Source organism: Eurosta solidaginis, chromosome 3 (assembly GCF_040869045.1).
Source record: "Eurosta solidaginis isolate ZX-2024a chromosome 3, ASM4086904v1, whole genome shotgun sequence".
Classification (NCBI taxonomy): domain Eukaryota; kingdom Metazoa; phylum Arthropoda; class Insecta; order Diptera; family Tephritidae; genus Eurosta; species Eurosta solidaginis.
Genome location: NC_090321.1, coordinates 134,321,012 through 134,339,968, shown reverse-complemented (window position 1 = coordinate 134,339,968; position 18,957 = coordinate 134,321,012). Strand labels below are relative to the sequence as shown.

The 18,957-nt window shown below is 35.0% G+C and overlaps 2 protein-coding genes across 11 annotated transcripts in view; one reads left to right on the top strand and one right to left on the bottom strand.

Annotated features, from left to right (window-relative positions):
- sns (sticks and stones) overlaps positions 1-18,957 on the bottom strand; it is a 1,009,476-nt gene that overhangs the window by 826,852 nt on the left and 163,667 nt on the right. For all 5 annotated transcript variants that reach the window (XM_067773057.1, XM_067773055.1, XM_067773053.1 and 2 more), the window contains one exon: positions 18,254-18,406. In XM_067773057.1, the coding sequence (XP_067629158.1) occupies positions 18,254-18,406 (153 nt within the window). The remainder of the gene's footprint in view (positions 1-18,253; positions 18,407-18,957) is intronic.
- LOC137244290 (uncharacterized) overlaps positions 1-18,957 on the top strand; it is a 135,282-nt gene that overhangs the window by 49,463 nt on the left and 66,862 nt on the right. Inside the window, exon 4 of one of the 6 annotated variants that reach the window (XM_067773063.1) lies at positions 8,558-8,705. The exons of the other annotated variants lie outside the window; for them this stretch is intronic. Coding sequence (XP_067629164.1) covers positions 8,558-8,647 — 90 coding nt within the window. The 3' untranslated portion in view covers positions 8,648-8,705. Of the gene's footprint in view, positions 1-8,557; positions 8,706-18,957 lie in introns of those variants that run through there. 6 annotated transcript variants of the gene reach the window in all.

The window sequence follows — 18,957 nt, the reverse complement described above, 5'->3', positions numbered from 1 at the left end:
TGAATCCTGTGTCAGAAATAAAATTATTTCTTTTGGTTTTGACGCAAAAATAAAATTATTTTTATTAAGTTTGACAAAAAGTTCTTAAAACTTCATACCAATATATTTTTCTTGACTATTTATCAAGCTTGATAATTTGCCAATGAACACAGAATCGGGGGGTAAGTATTATTCAGCAACAAAGAATTCTATCAAATAAGCTAAATGAAAATACATAATATTTTATTTTAATCACGCTAATGTACTTTAGTCTTTCTTTTCAAATGTGCTAAGTCCACCAATTGCTCTTTTGAAACGAAAAAGTGGCAACTTTATGCGAATATAAAAATTTCAAGTTGATATATATGACTGAAAAATGCATATACGGAAACCCAAAATTTAATAAAACAAAAACTATTAATTTTAATTTGTATTCTTACATTGGGTCATATTAATAAAAAAAGTAATTGCTTTTTTTCGTAAAAATTAATGTCATATTTGTGAAAATGTGAGAAAAAAGCAATATTCTTTTTTTATTAATATGAGCCATTGTCATCTGTCTCTACTGTAAAATTTAAAAAAGTGGACTTGGCACCTTTGCGACCTAAGCCTACGATATATGTATACATATAGGTTACCACTAACATTTTATTTTTTTTTTTAATTTCGTTAGACGAAATACTAAGATTGTATCTTTAATTATTATCAATTAAAATGTAGCAAATTTCATAACAGAAGCTATATAAAAATGTCCTTAAAAATTTGAACAAAGTTCTGGGGAATTTTCCAAAATTTTAAACTTGTTGGCAGAATTTCTATCAAATTTCTGAGAACACAGTTTTGTGTGCCAGTCAATTTCAGTATAACATTTTAGTTAGTTAAACATTTTCCCTGAATTTTAAAATTTTTTTTCGTTCAGAAAAAATGTTGAGCCAGCTCTAACTTGCACACTCAAATTGATTGCCCTACAAAACTGTTTACTCAGAAATATGCTAGAATTGTTGAAATTTGCTAGAATTGCCAAAAAGTTGAAAATGTTGATGGCCGTTTTGGCATATTTTAAAAAATTTCCCTGAACTTTGTTCAAATTTTTAAGGACATTTTTTATGGTTTATGTTTCAGAAATCGTTTTATTTTAATTGGGAATTATTAGAGATATTATCTTAGTATTTCGTCTAATGCAATTAAAAGAAATGTTAGTGAATGAAATAAGCTGTGAGCGACTCCATGTACAAAAATATGTGTATATATATGTATAGCCTATGTGTTATAAAAAACAAAAAATTCTATGTTTGAACTGAAATTACATATGATTATTCATCTACATACATACATATGTATTTTAATTTTTGGAATTAAAAATTGCAATTTCCTTTCCTTTGAAAATATACGTAAAATACAAATCAGTAGGCCGATATAACAACAAAAATTGTTATAACAACAAAAATTGACAATAAAAGTATTGCAATAAAACAAAGCTAAGATGTTTGAATTTGTAAAAGGGAATTTATGTTTTGTAGGTAACGTTTTCTTGAGCCTTCCTGACCACCCATCACAGATCTGCCACCGCAGTCTTGTCAAATGAATGCCATCACAAACCCATCAAAGAACTGGGTCTTTGGACCCATCACCGGTCTACCAGTTAAATGCCGTCAAAGAAGCAGTTCTATCAACCCATCACCGGTATACCCCTATAGTGTTGTCAAAGAACCTGTTCTTTCAACCCATCACAGTTTTGCCCCAAAAGTCTCTATACGGTGGCAATTGGTCACCTCCAATGACAACCAAGTGTTAAAGTTGCAAGTCTTTTCCATAGTAAAGGATAGGAAATGTGACAGGTACCTTTTATTTGTGACCGGTTTGTGATATATCACGAGCGGTGTGAAGTTAGCCCCCCCAACTAAAAATTTTTAATTTTTTAAAATGCTAATTGTTTGATAGTCGTTTGATAATGATTGATACGCTTCTATTTTCGTTTGATAGTTATTCGTTTGTTAGTAAAAAAAAAATTTAAATATCTATGTGAAGTTAGCCCCCCCAACTAAAAATGTTTAATTTTTTAAAACGCTAATCGTTTGATAGTCGTTTGGTAATGATTGATACACTTCGATATTCGTTTGATAGTTATTCGTTTGTTAGAAAAACGAAATTTTTTAAAATATCTATGTGAAGTTAGCCCCCCCAACTAAAAATTTTTAATTTTTTAAAACGCTAATCGTTTGATAGTCGTTTGATAATGATTGATATACTTCGATATTCGTTTGATAGTTATTCGTTTGTTAGAAAAACGAAATTTTTTTAAATATCTATGTGAAGTTAGCCCCCCAACTAAAAATTTTTAATTTTTTAAAACGCTAATCGTTTGATAGTCGTTTGATAATGATTGATACACTTCGATATTCGTTTGATAGTTATTCGTTTGTTAGAAAAACGAAATTTTTTAAAATATCTATGTGAAGTTAGCCCCCCCAACTAAAAATTTTTAATTTTTTAAAACGCTAATCGTTCGTTAAAAAAAATTTAAATATCTACATATGTCAAATTGCCCCCAGTTGATAATTTTTCAGGCTCTAGAGGCCTAGGAGCTCGAAGCGATGTCTCTGTCATTCTCTGGTTGATAATACGTGATAATGCAACTGGCTGCACTCCCCTCGTTGCGGCTCTTAAGTTAGAAGGGCATACAAATTTTATGTCATTTTTATATATAGGAAGAAGATAAACATTAATTTCAGGGTACCTCTTATCCGTAGTTTTGATTATATCTGTTAAACGGCTTTAAATAAACTTACTTTTATGTCATCAGCATCTTTATTTGATATCCATTTTGTACAATTACATAAAAAAATTCCGGGGTCCCTAATATGGGTCTCGACACCATAGGCAATAATAATAGAAGACTTTAACCGATTGTCATATCCAATAGGTATACAAAATTTCATGAGAATCGGTCCAGCGGTTTCGGAGGAGTATGGTAACGAAAATTGGGCCACGAGAATTTTATAAGGAGAGTTACATATGTACAAACTTACATACAGGTTCAATTAATAAAAGAGTGTTAAAAATATTAAAATTTCATGTGAAGTTAATCCCCCAATTGATAAGTTATAATTTTTTCGAGTTGGGTACATGTATGCATATTTTTCTGAGTTTTGGTATTTTTTCATAACGAATTTTGGTCCCAAAAATAAACGCGTTGTGGCAACAATATAATGCAGTAGAATTCAAAACTACATTCATATATTAAAATTTAAACCTATATTTTTGCATTGATTGTTGTACCGTTAACTTCAAGTGATAGCCACGTCGGCGCCGACGAAAATCAACATACTGTAGACCATTTAGTTGAATAATTAGGGCTGATCACATTCAACACGGCGTCTACAGACTACAACCACAATAAAGATAAGCTTGGCGACAACCGTAGCGAATGTCAGGGTCAAATAGATTATATTGCACAGAGTAGTGGGTGATGAAAGCAAGTCTTTTCTGTGACGTTGTAACCGTGTGCAACTCCAGAACTTCTAGGAAAGTGAGACCGCCCAAGGCAAGAACTGCACTGGAGGGATGACGCAAACGTATATATTCTGTAGTTGCAAACAGTGCACAACGGGACAGGTACTAAGAGATTGTGTCCACGACGTGCTTGTGTGTTTTTGCTGGAAAAGATAGGGGAAGATGGGGGCGGGGGTTGATGCTCGGCATTGCTCCTGACTGTGCTACTATGATTGTAGTGATGGGTTGGAGCGGCCGTAAGAGTAGGAGGCGCCGATCGGCGCCAGCAACAGCGGGAAGTAGATATAGTATGCAAACCAGGGTTGCTGCTGGAGTGTTGCACAGGTACGCTTCTGCGTTGGCCGCGGGGCGTCGTTAGACGTGAACACCAGGGAGCCACAAATGCGTTGAAAATTTTTCGGGACGGGTATGGAGCAAACCAGCAGGGTATGGAGCAAACCAGCTGCAGGGAATTGCTCCGAGGATAACAATTTATGGGAGGGACGCAACAAATAAAATGGAAAGTGCAGTTATGCTAGTTTCGAAATTAAAAATGAAGTAAATGTAAAATTATCAATATTTGTGATTATTTAGAAAATAAAACTATGTAACACATTGTTTTAACACGAAAATAAAATAATTTAAAAAAATTTTTAAGTTAAACGGTTTTATTGAAAACAATACTTACATGAAGTAATAATAATACGAAAAGCTAGAAAATAATTAGGTAGGTCCTAGGTACTAGTCATCACACTCCTTATCAATCTATGGCATAGATCAGACAATTAAATAAAAGCGTTGGGCGCGTAAAATTTCTAAAAATTTGAGGCGTAGCATAACCTGATTAAGATTCAGTTGGCTTTACTTATGACTATCTATAGAAATATGACGCGTCCAACACTTTTATTTAATTATCTGATCTATGCCATTGATTGATAAGGAGTGTGATGACTAGTACCTAGGACCTACCTAATTATTTTCTAGCTTTTCGTATTATTATTACTTCATGTAAGTATTGTTTTCAATAAAACCGTTTAACTTAAAAGTTTTTTTTCAATTATTTTATTTTCGTGTTAAAACAATGTGTTACATAGTTTTATTTTCTAAATAATCACAAATATTGATAATTTTACATTTACTTCATTTTTAATTTCGAAACTAGCATAACTGCACTTTCCATTTTATTTGTTGCATCCCTCCCATAAATTGTTATCCTCGGAGCAGTTCCCTGCAGCTGGTTTGCTCCATACCCTGCTGGTTTGCTCCATACCCGTCCCCGAAAAATTTTCAACGCATTTGTGGCTCCCTGCTGTTCACGTCTAACGACGCCCCGCGGCCGACGCAGAAGCGCACCTGTGCAACACTCCAGCAGCAACCCTGCTTTGCATACTATATCTACTGCCCGCTGTTGCTGGCGCCGACCGGCGCCTCCTACTCTTACGGCCGCTCCAACCCATCACTACAATCATAGTAGCACAGTCAGGAGCAATGCCGAGCATCAGCCCCCGCCCCCATCTTCCCCTATCTTTTCCAGCAAAAACACACAAGCACGTCCTGGACACAATCTCTTAGTACCTGTCCCGTTGTGCACTGTTTGCAACTACAGAATATATACGTTTGCGTCCTCCCTCCAGTGCAGTTCCTGCCTTGGGCGGTCTCACTTTCCTAGAAGTTGTGGAGTTGCACACGGTTACAACGTCACAGAAAAGACTTGCTTTCATCACCCACTACTCTGTGCAATATAATCTATTTGACCCTGACATTCGCTACGGTTGTCGCCAAGCTTATCTTTATTGTGGTTGTAGTCTGTAGACGCCGTGTTGAATGTGATCAGCCCTCATTATTCAACTAAATGGTCTACAGTATGTTGATTTTCGTCGGCGCCGACGTGGCTATCACTTGAAGTTAACGGTACAACAATCAATGCAAAAATATAGGTTTAAATTTTAATATATGAATGTAGTTTTGAATTCTACTGCATTATATTGTTGCCACAACGCGTTTGTTTTTGGGACCAAAATTCGTTATGAAAAAATACCAAAACTCAGAAAAATATGCATACATGTACCCAACTCGAAAAAATTATAACTTATCAATTGGGGGATTAACTTCACATGAAATTTTAATATTTTTAACACTCTTTTATTAATTGAACCTGTATGTAAGTTTGTACATATGTAACTCTTCTTATAAAATTCTCGTGGCCCAATTTTCGTTACCATACTCCTCCGAAACCGCTGGACCGATTCTCATGAAATTTTGTATACCTATTGGACATGACAATCGGTTAAAGTCTTCTATTATTATTGCCTATGGTGTCGAGACCCATATTAGGGACCCCGGAATTTTTTTATGTAATTGTACAAAATGGATATCAAATAAAGATGCTGATGACATAAAAGTAAACTATTTGGTTTATTTAAAGCCGTTTAACAGATATAATCAAAACTACGGATAAGAGGTACCCTGAAATTAATGTTTATCTTCTTCCTATATATAAAAATGACATAAAATTTGTATGTCCTTCTAACTTAAGAGCCGCAACGAGGGGAGTGCAGCCAGTTGCATTATCACGTATTATCAACCAGAGAATGACAGAGACATCGCTTCGAGCTTCTAGGCCTCTAGAGCCTGAAAAATTATCAACTGGCGGCAATTTAACATATGTAGATATTTAAATTTTTTTTTAACGAACGATTAGCGTTTTAAAAAATTAAAAATTTTTAGTTGGGGGGGCTAACTTCACATAGATATTTTAAAAAATTTCGTTTTTCTAACAAACGAATAACTATCAAACGAATATCGAAGTGTATCAATCATTATCAAACGACTATCAAACGATTAGCGTTTTAAAAAATTAAAAATTTTTAGTTGGGGGTGCTAACTTCACATAGATATTTTAAAAAATTTCGTTTTTCTAACAAACGAATAACTATCAAACGAATATCGAAGTGTATCAATCATTATCAAACGACTATCAAACGATTAGCGTTTTAAAAAATTAAAAATTTTTAGTTGGGGGGGCTAACTTCACATAGATATTTTAAAAAATTTCGTTTTTCTAACAAACGAATAACTATCAAACGAATATCGAAGTGTATCAATCATTATCAAACGATTAGCGTTTTAAAAAATTAAAAATTTTTAGTTGGGGGGGCTAACTTCACATAGATATTTTAAAAAATTTCGTTTTTCTAACAAACGAATAACTATCAAACGAATATCGAAGTGTATCAATCATTATCAAACGACTATCAAACGATTAGCGTTTTAAAAAATTAAAAATTTTTAGTTGGGGGGGCTAACTTCACATAGATATTTATAATTTTTTTTTCTAACAAACGAATAACTATCAAACGATAATAGAAGCGTATCAATCATTATCAAACGACTATCAAACGATTAGCATTTTAAAAAATTAAAAATTTTTAGTTGGGGGGGCTAACTTCACACCGCTTATATCACGTACCAGTTCCTTTGCCTGAAGGGTATTCTCTAAAAAACTTACTTGCGATTGTAGTTGTTGAAATATCTTTTAATGAATATGCCTCAGGCCAACGGGTAAATCTTTCAATAATCGTTAAAATATAGCGATGTCCTGCTCAAATAGGTAATGGTCCAACTATATCTAAATTGATGTGTTCAAATCTATTCTTGGGAATTGGAATTTTGACAACAGGGGATTTTGTATGACGATAAACTTTAGACTTTTAACAATTAAGACACTCTTTTGACCAAATATTAATATCCTTATTCATATTAGGCCAATAATATTTTTTAACTATGAGCCGTCGTGTATCTCTTGTACCCGGATATGCTATTCCATGTAAAATATCAAATACTGTCTTTCACAAATTACTCGGTACAAATGGCATAGGAGTTTCTCCTGAAATTTCACACCGAATATTAAAATTTAAAATGGGAATACTAATTAGTTTTAAATTTAGATATTGAGAATCAGATACAATTTGATTTAAGTCATTATCTTTTTGTTGCTCAGTTTGTAAAATTTTAAAATTCAATTCTGTATTATATATTGCATTAACCTCAAAAACTCTAGATAGCGTATCTGCTACAACATTGGATTCTCCTTTAATGTATTGTATGTCATCAGTAAATTGTGCTATACATTCCAAGTGTAAATTGTCGTCCTTACAAAAGATATCTAAAATTTTTTATATTTAAGTAAGTCTCCAATAATTCCCTATCAAAAGCACTATACTTAATTTCAGTTGGATAAAGTTTTTTAGAAAAGAATGCAATGGGCTCAATTTTATTATTGTAATTTTGTTGTATAACGCCCCCAATCGCTGTGTTAGATGCGTCTACTGTTAAAGATAATGTAATGAATTTGCTGGAATTCCTCTTATTTGCGACCTTCTGATAACGTTCGAATTACTAAACTGTTGAATAAATAACTCCACTTTTCAATAATGCAAAATGGCCTTTATTAAAGTTCTTCACAATAACACTACTATTGCTCGACAAATGGAATGCTTAAATCAAACTGATTATCGCGCCTCTACTGTTGCTGCTTTTATACTGTGTGATTTCCTCGTTGCATCTTCTAGGCGCTTCCAGAATTTACTTAGTTACTGGTATATAAAATATAATAATAAAAGCTTGTATTTTTTAAATATAATTTCAATAGTTTGGCCAGCTGCGCCGAGCAAAACTGTGATGCAATGGCAGAAAATGGCGTAATTGTTCAGTTCTACGTGTCCCAGTGTTTCACCAAAATGTTCATATTTTGTTGATTAAATATTTACTATTGAATATAATTGCATTTTCTTTTGGGCGACATAAACCGTCAAATATATAATTAGGCAGGATCGCCAGTGTGGTGATTGAAACCACTTTTAATTTTATATATAAAGGAACTTTTATTCAATAAAGAATACGCCTAGAACAATGCGTCGATATCTTTTTAAATTTTTCACAATAATGAAAATGTTTGAAAATTGAAAAATCAATATTGAAAATTAAAATATTGATAAAACATTTTAAAATTACAAAGTTCAAAGTAACTGAAATACAAAGTTAAATAAAAATAATAAGAACCCATTATATCTGTATCACAAATCAGAAGAAAATCGAGCAGTCCTACTGTGTGAGGATATGTGGAGCGTTTACTGACTGTACATACGGGCGCATATCATTCCATAATTCGATCTGATTTGATCAATAGGAGAGTGGAGCCATTACACCGAGCAAGATTGCGTACTGTCACTGGCGTGTATAACCAAGCCAAGGAAGAATTGCTAGGTGACATCTTAATTGGAAAGGTCACGTTTTTACAAAGATTCGTTCTGACAGAGATTATTGATGAAGTCCTATTGTGAGTGGACTTCTTAGTTTAGCAAGGCATCAAGATCGACATGCAAAGAAGGATTATGCGCTTTAAGAACAAGGTGTGCAATTTAGCTACAGCTTTGAGAAAGGGTTCAGCAGTAAGCGAGTGCTGGTAGAGAAGATTCGCCAAAGACAAAAGACGAAACCAGTAGGGTGGGCAAAAACTGGTGGAACGAATGGGACAAACAAAACAAAATTTTAGCTGGGAAGACCCGTACAAAGTTGTGAAGCGAATCAGTGATGTCGGCTACCGCATACAAATAATTGGGAAACCACGAAACAGAAGGCTGGTTCATTTGGAGAGGCTAGCAGCGATTGTATTGAGAGATTTGTCTGATTGGACGATCAGGCTTAGGTGGAGGACAGTGTGGCGAACATAAGCATTTCGATACATCACTTTGCTGCTAGTAAATAACTGTACATTCGTTTGGTTTCGCATGGCTCGGTGAAGTCCTTCCCAATCATTGTGGAGCTGCCGTCGTTGCTCAACGTAATTTGGCAGAGACTTATTAACTTGCAGGGAACTTAAACTCAGACATAGCAGCATACAAGCAGATTCTTTTTGCGCTGTCAAAGGCTTTCATATGGCATTTCAATAAATGCCCCTGTAAAGATAGAGAGTGTCGATTCTCATGTAAAGATATTAATAAAGGAAAACCTGCTTAAAATGAAATTTTTAGTTAAAAACCGAATGCCATTCAGCGTAAGCACATTAATAATTCACAGGTATGTATCTACAATTGTTATTCGTTTACAGTAATATATGTACATTAGACTGGACATATTTTGTATGAAAAAAAAAATTATGAAAAATTTCTACCGCCCCTCAAATTATTACTTTGTTACATACAATTAATTTCCTACCTCTTGGGCAGATAAATTCAGGTTAAGGCGTGGCACATTTCAATTGAAAAAGCCCAGAATCGGGTTTGTTGTAAGTTTCGAGAAAAGTTGTTAATATGCTATTTCTCTTCTAAAGCGTATTTATAACAATTAAATGAAAGTCTATTTTTTTTTAAATGAGCGTGGCGGCACCTATTATTTCACCATGCATTGGCTACCGTTTCTGGAGCCATAACTCGAAGACCGATCGACGTAACCTAAACATTTGAAATGGATGTGACAACCTCTTTTGACCAATAAAGAAGAAGAAATGATCTACTGTGAAGAAACTCTTACACTTATTTCCTGTACAAAGAGGAATACTTCGTATGAAAGACGCCCAAAAACATTAACTAAACACCCCTGTTGCGATATACTTCGGGTCAATAAACTGAACTAAATGAACTGTACTATGGATCTCTGGCGGTGTATATGATGCTCGTTTACACATGAACTTAGACAACCTTCCTTGTTCTTTTTGCATTTCTGTTAAAACTATATTATGGTTCTCCACTAACTTTAAAAAGCCACTCATTTATATCAAGTTAATTTTTGACAGCATTTATTTCCCTCTTTGATCCAACTTTCGAAAAATAAGTGGGAATTAAAAACCTTTCGAAAGTTTTTTGTTTTGTTTTAGAAATATGAAATACAATTTTTTTAAAGAAATTTTCTCTTCAAGATCTATACCTGTATCTAAAATTATAGGAGCTGCTTCTGGTGTCAGGTCGCTAGAAAAATCGTTTGTTATTTCCTTACTAATTTCTTCTATTTATTCAAATGAAGCTTTAATCCACGGTGTAAAGCAGTGCTCGTCAGTTATTTAAGTAAATAATTACTTGAGCTCACTTCACACATATAAGCCATCATCCAGTGAGTTTTCTAGCTCCGTATCACGCTCAATTCTCACGGGAATGCTCTGGATCATTGGGAGACTTGCAAAGCAAGGGTTGTGATATTTTCGTGCATATGAGTTGTGATAGGCAGATGACGCCATATGGCAAAAGGTCAGGCGGTGACATCTATTTTTCAAAAAGATGGTTTATTAAACGCAGCGTTGCCAAACTAAAGACAAGAAATAAAAAAAATTAATTGGCTTACGAATTGAACCAGACATCAATCTGGGTTTATCTGCCACAAATCGTTGTTGTTGCATTTACACGCAAAGTTCTTTATCTGGCTCCGGGTCATTACGACGGGATAATGGCTATTATATGGTTCACAAATCTATCTGGATTAATCTGGTTCAAATCGTGCAAAATAATTTATCTGGCTCAGGATCTTTGCGACGGGATATTATTATCGTCTTTAATTTAGTCGTCGCTGAACAAGCAGAGCAGCAACATCGTATAGGCTTATTAGTTATTAGCGCATTTCCGAAAATATATCTTGCAAACAAACGCTCATGCGCAGACTCTTTTCATGGTCTTATCTTAACAATTTATTTTGTTTAAATTTGTCGATAGACTCAAGTAATAAAATAGGGTTTGTATGGCATATTTACGAACTATCTCTTGAGTGTTAACATGCATGCGCGTCTTACCTCATTGCTTTTTATAAACAACTAAACCACTACCATTACGATGATTTTAGTCTTACTAACACAGCCACAGTTTCAATTTTGGTAACTACTGGTCTAAAATCAATTTTTATAATATAGAACAGAGAGATTTCAAAGTGTATATTGCTTTAGCCAATAAATATAAGGACGTTGTTAGAAACAGTTACGCGCGAAATGGGCTTTTTTGTCTTGTTCAGCAACACTTAACGAGGATTTTGATCCAACTAAAAATTTTTTTATACAGATTAGGCCCAGACGGGTAGTGTCGGTCTACTTGAGTGCAAGTTTTATTTCCCGAAAGCACTGAAGATTTCGCTGCCGCCGTGGTCTGATGGTAGCGTGCTCCGCCTACCACACTGACGACCCTGGTTTTACGCCCCGTTCAAAGCAACATCAAAAATTTTAAAAACAAGTTATTTCAATTAGAAGAAAATTTTTCTAAGCGGGGTCGCCCCTCGGCAGTTTGGTTAGCACTCCGAGTGTATTTCTGCCATGAAAAGCTCCCAGTGAAAACTCATATGCCTTGCAAATGCCATTCGGAGTCGGCATAAAACATATAGGTCCCGTCCCGCCAATTTTTAGGAAAAATTAAAAAGGAGCACGACGCGAATTGCGAGAGAAGCTCGGCTTAAAATCTCTTCGTAGGTTATATAGTCTTACATTTACTTATTTACTGAAGATTTCGTGAGCCAAAAAAAGAACTTTTGTTTTTTGATAGATTTTTTACTCCCATTCAAATGGCACAATGAGTCTTAATTGTTGAGAACTTACTGTTGTAAATGATTCCGCGGACCGGTTTGTAAAATAAATGGAGGACCATAATACAGTTTTGATAAAAAAGTAAGAACAAAAAAGGGTGTTTAAGTTCGGGTGTAACCGGACATTATATTCTTAGCTGAGGGCTGTCGTACAGTTGATTTAGTTTCAGTTTTTTCATTCTGGCCGATTTTATTAGAAATATTGATATTTATAAAAATAAGGATATAGACTTTTTTACAATAGTTCAATTCGTCTTCCAGTAATGGCTGTCGAAACGCAGAATAAAGAACGGTAAAATGTTTTAGTTTCTAAAATTTCTTGTTTAATGGTATTTTGAAAGTAAAATACTATTTACATAAAGATATTTTTCGCAAAGATAATGCCTTTGGTCTATGATCCTTTATTAAAAAAACCATTGTGGGAGAAATATGGGTACCGAGTTTTGACTTGATACGGCAAACGTCGGAAAATGCTTGATTGAAAAATGGGAGGTGCCACGCCTATTTCCAAAATTGTTTTCATTTTTCGTTTTCTTGTTCTAAATGCACTATAAGTAAAACAGCATATTTACGACATTTTATAAGATTTTGTCGAGCACAATTCTCGAAAATTCAAAAAAAAAAAAGGTTTAGGGCATTTCCAATGGGAATGTTCAACGCCCTAACTATTGTAACAAATTTACTGAAATTCCTCTTATTTGCAACCTTCTGCTAACGTTCTAATCACTAAACTGTGGAATAAATAACTACAATATTCGATAATGCAAAATGGTCTTTATTAGACTACTTTCAAAATAACACTTCTTCTTGGTTTCCTCGTTGACATATTTCTAGGCGGTTGTATTCTAGAATTTACTAGTTAGTTAGCAGCTATAAAATTACCAACTATAACTACGTTTATAGCTTCTCATATGTGCGTGTATATGTGAGTGTGACTTGCACAAATTATTGCCTACTTTTGACCGCATCTCAGATAAGATATATGCATGTGTTTGTGCGTTTTATCTCCGTTTCGTGTACGTACATATGTGTAGACATAATGATTGATTCGCTTATGTAGATTCAAGTGACTACCTGCTTTATTGTTGTTGTGGCTTCATTTACTTAGCATCATGATGTGAGTATCACTTAGTGTCACTAATATTCGTCACATTATTTTCTATCTTTTCGTATTATTATTACTTCATGTAAGTATTGTTTTCAATAAAACCGTTTAACTTAAATTTTTTTTTAATTATTTTATTTCCAAGTTTTTAGTATTTATTCAATTGCCTATTATTTCCCATTCTATTTAGTCCATTTAGTGACTCATTATTACACGGACTCTTTCCTGACAATTTGTTACAATCTAAGTCCTCAATACATAATCCTTCCAAAGACTTTACTCGACTCTGCGCCACTTTGCTTGTCCCTCCTCGACCTCCAAAATATTTTGATGTCACTTCTACCGGACTATAGGTAATATTTGTTGTATTTGAATATCTCGATTCTTGCCCCACCTAGAGGCGACTTTTATTAAAGGTTGCTTTCTATTCATGTATGTATTATGTGTTCCAAATATGAGCCAAATCGGACCTCAAATACGATTTTTTTGAATATATCGATCCTTGCGCCACCCAGCGGCGATTTTTATACTCAGCTGAGCAGAGCTCACAGAGTATATTAACTTTGTTCGCATAACGGCAATCCATAACGGCACAAACTAATCGAGATACATATAGACTTCTATATATCAAAATGATCTGGGCGAAAAAAGAAATTCATTTAGCCATGTCCGTCCGTCCGTAAACACGATAACTTGAGTAAATTTTGAGGTATCTTGATGAAATTTGATATGTGGGTTCCTGGGCGCTCATATCATATCGCTATTTAAAATGAACGAAATCGGACGTGGGCGTGGTTGCACCACTTTTTCGATATCGAAAATTTTGAAAAACAGAAAAAGTGCCATAATTCATTACCAAAAACGGAAAAAGCGATGAAACTTGGTAGGTGGGTTGAACTTATGACGCAGAATAGAAAATTAGTAAAAGTTTGGACAATGGGTGTGGCACCGCCCACTTATAAAATAAGGTAATTTAAAGGTTTTGCAAGCTGTAATTTGGCAGTTGTTGAAAATATCATGATGAAATTTGGTAGAAACGTTTCCCATATTACTATTTGTGTGCTAAATAAAAATTAGAAAATCGGATGACGAACACGCCTACTTTAAAAAAAAATGTCTTAAATCAAATTTTAACAAAAAATTTTATATCTTTACAGTATATAAGTAAATTATGCCAACATTCAACTCCAGTAATGATATGGTGCACCAAAATACAAAAATAAAAGGCAATTTCAAAATGGGCGTGGCTCGCCCTTTTTCATTTAATTCGTCTAGAATACTTTTAATGCCATAAGTCGAACAAAAATTTACTAATCCTTGTGATATTTGGTAGGGGCATAGATACTATGACGATAACTGTTTTATGTGAAAATGGGCGAAATAGGTCGAAGCCACGCCCAGTTTTTATACACAGTCGACGGCCTGTCCTTTCGCTTGGCCGTTAACATGATAACTTGATCAAAAATCGATATATCTTTGCTAAACTTAGTTCACGTACTTATCTGAACTCACTTTATCTTGGTATAAAAAATGGCCGAAATCGGACTATAACCACGCCCACTTTTCGATATCGTAAATTACGAAAAATTTAAAAAAATGCCATAATTCTATATCAAATATGAAAAAAGGGATGAAACGTGGTAATTGGATTGGTTTATTGACGCAAAATATAACTTTAGAAAACTTTGTAAAATGATTGTGACACCTACCATATTAAGTAGAAGATAATGAAAAAGTTATGCAGGGCGAAATCAAAAGTCCTTGGAATCTTGGCAGGAATACTGTTCCTGGAATTACATATATAAATAAATTAGCGGTACCCAACAGATGATGTTCTGGGTCACCCTGGTCTACATTTTGATCAATATCTCGAAAACGCCTTCACATATACAACTTAGGGCCATTCCCTTTTAGAACCTTCATTAATACCTTTAGTTTGATACCCATAATGTACAAACACATTCTAGAGTCATCCCTGGTCCACCTTTATGGCGATATCTCGAAAAGACGTCCACCTATAGAACCGAGGATCACTCCCTTTTAAAATACTCATTACCACCTTTCATTTGATACCCATATCGTACAAACACATTACAGAGTCACCCCTGGTTCACCTTTATGGCGATATCTCGAACTATAGAACTAGGGCCCGCTTCCTTTTAAAATACTCATTAACACCTTTCATTTGATACCCATATCGTACAAACACATTATAGAGTCACCCCTGGTCCACCTTTATGGCGATATCTCGAAAAGACGTCCACCTATAGAACTGAGGATCACTCCCTTTTAAAATACTCATTACCACCTTTCATTTGATACCCATATCGTACAAACTCATTATAGAGTCACCCCTGGTTCACCTTTATGGCGATATCTCGAAAAGGCGTCCACCTATAGAACTAGGGCCCGCTTCCTTTTAAAATACTCATTAACACTTTTCATTTGATACCCATATCGTACAAACACATTATAGAGTCACCCCTGGTCCACCTTTATGGCGGTATCTCAAAAAGGCGTCCACCTATAGAACTGAGGATCACTCCCTTTTAAAATACTCATTACCACCTTTCATTTGATACCCATATCGTACAAACACATTCTAGAGTCACCCCTGGTCCACCTTTGTGGCGATATACCGAAATGGCGTCCACCTATAGAACTATGGCTCACTCTCTTTTAAAATGCTCTTTAATACCTTCCATTTGATACCCATGTCATACAAACACATTCCAGGGATAGCCTAGGTTCATTTTCCTAAATGGTGATTTTTATTTTGTCTCCAAAGCTCTCAGCTGAGTATGTAATGTTCGGTTACATCAGAACTTAGCCTTGCTTACTTGTTTGTAGGTCGCTTCTATTCATGTATGTATTATGTGTTCCAAAAATGAGCCAAATCAGACCACAAATACGATTTTTTTGAATATCTCGATCCTTGCGCCACCTAGCGGCGATTTTTTATAGGTCGCTTTCTATTCATGTATGTATTATGTGTTCCAAATATGAGCCAAATCGGACCACAAATACGATTTGTTTGAATATCTCGATCCTTGCGCCACCCAGCGGCGATTTTTAAACGGTTTTATTTAGCTTAAGTTGACAGGCAGGCCGCATGCACGGCCGCACGGCCGTTGTGAACGAATCTTGTAATTGAAATTTAAGTAACTTCCCGATAAGCTACAAGCTTCAAACTTGGAATATAGTTCAGAACCCGATGACAATGTAATAATAAGAAAAAAAATCGCCGCTAGGTGGCGCAAGTATCGAGATATTCGCAAAATTCGCATTTGTGGTCCGATTTGGCTCATATTTGGAACACATAATACATGCAAGAATATAAATCGACCTGTGAAAAAAATCGCCGCTAGGTGGCGCATGGATCGAGATATTCGCAAAAATCTTATTTGTGATCCGATTTGATTTGGTCCATATTTGAAACACATAATACATACATGAATAGAAAGCGACCTATGATGCCCGATTTGGCTCATATTTGGAAGAAATATTGCATAAAGTCCAGTAGAAGTGACATCAAAATATTTTGGAGTTGGAGGAGGGACATGCATACGTGGCGCAGAGTCGAGTAAAGTCTTTGGAAGGATTATGTATTGAGGACTTAGGTTGTAACAAATTGTCAGGAAAGAGTCCTTGTAATAATGAGTCACTAAATGAACTAAATAGAATGAAAAATAATAGGCAATTAAATAAAGACTAAAAACTTGAAAATAAAATAATAAAAAAAAAATTGTAAGTTGAACGGTTTTATTGAAAACAATACTTACATGAAATAATAATAATACGAAAAGCTAGAAAATAATTGGTTAGGTCCTAGGTACGCTCCTTATCAATCTAGGGCGTTGATCAGACAATTAAATAAAAGCGTTGGACGGGTCATATTTCCATTGGTAGTCATAAGTAAAACCAACTGAACCTTAATAAGGTTATGCTACGCCTCACATTTTTAGAAATTTCACGCGCCCAACGTTTTTATTTAATTGTCTGATTAACGCCCTAGATTGATAAGGAGTGTGATGACTAGTACCTAGGACCTACCTAATTATTTTCTAGCTTTTCGTATTATTATTATTTCATGTAAGTATTGTTTTCAATAAAACCGTTTAACTTAATTTTTTTTTTTTTTAATTATTTTATTCTTCATATGTCTCTTTCTATTCTTATGTGTTCCAAATATGCGCCAAATCGAACCACAAATACGACTCTGTATATGTAATATTTGTTCCAAATATAAGCCAAATCGGACATCATAGGTCGCTTTCTATTCATGTATGCCTTATGTGTTCCAAAAATAAGATTTTTTGAATATCGCGATTCTTGCGCCACCTAGCGGCGATTTTATTATAGGTCGCTTTCTATTCATGTATGTATTATGTGTTCCAAATATGAGCCATATCGGACCTCAAATACGATTTTTTTGAATATCTCGATCCTTGCGCCACCTAGCGGCGATTTTTTTTCATAGGTCGCTTTCTATTCATGTATGTATTATGTGTTCCAAATATGAAAAAAATCGGACCACAAATACGATTTTTTGAAATATTTCGATCCGTACGCCACCTGTCGGAGTTTTTTTATTGCATTGTCAACGGGTTCTGAACTATATTACAAGTTTCAAGCTTGTAGCTTATCGGGAAGTTACTTACATTTCAATTACAAATTTCGTGCCAACCAGCCAGGCAGCAAACCAGCCAGCCTGTCAAATCAAGCTAAATAAAACCGTTTAAAAAGGTACTCATCGTGTGACATACCAGATCATTCAATTAAAAGTGGACACATCATGCCCCAACAGGTTAGAATATACCCGCGGTATGCCTGTCGTAAGAGGCGACTAAATTACCAAATTGATTCAAGGGGTTGTGTAGCGCAACAGTTTCAAGGGGTTGCCAGCGCAATATATAGCTTCTCCAACCCAATTGTCTACCTCAACTACTCGTAGTGAATCCTGTTTCTTTAACAGCCAAGACTCTGGCGACCCCAAGTCCCTTATGGAGCTAGGGGGTGGGAGGGCGTTATGGCATAGAAAGTTTCATGTGGTCATACCAAATCGTTCCGGAGATGGTCGGGCTAGTACGAGTTTAAAAACATGTATACCATATTCATAATTACCTTCCTTATATTCCACGTTACCACGATACCAAATAATTTGGGCAGGTGGTTTTGCATTTGCCACAATGCAGTTTAGCGATAAATCCTGATTTTCTCTCACTTCTACCTTAGAATTATGGGCATATCCTTGTATTTCGATGGATCCAGGGGGAGCTGCAATGATAAACGAATTAAAGTTATTAGGATAAACTCGGTTGAAACCTTTAAACACTTTCATTTTGTATATTCGAAAAAAGAGACACCACATCAAACGACACCAACACATCTTCGTCACGTATATTTGTCTTAGCAAGTTTTTCTTTTAGCTCATATGCATTTTTTATGTTGTATTTTTCTGATATTAAACCTCTCAGAATTTTTCCAATATGTTTAGACAAGTAATAGGACGGGACATTAGTGGACGATACGATCGGACGAAGCGGACATTCGGGCTTGTGTATCTTTGGTAGTCCATCCAGTCTGGGAGCTAGTGCCAGTCAAACAAACCACCGCTGTATAGCTAAATGGTTAGCGCAGCATGCCTAAAGCGTACTGATGATGAAGGCTTAGCACCCTTCGAAATGGATCTATCTGCGCAGCTATGGCAGGTTGTCTGAAAAATTTTCTACTTACTATTCCAAAAACAAAATACAATTATTCAAATTTAGAAAAATTAAAAAATAACAATAATTAGAAAAAAATTATTGTTCTGGCCTTGAACTCGA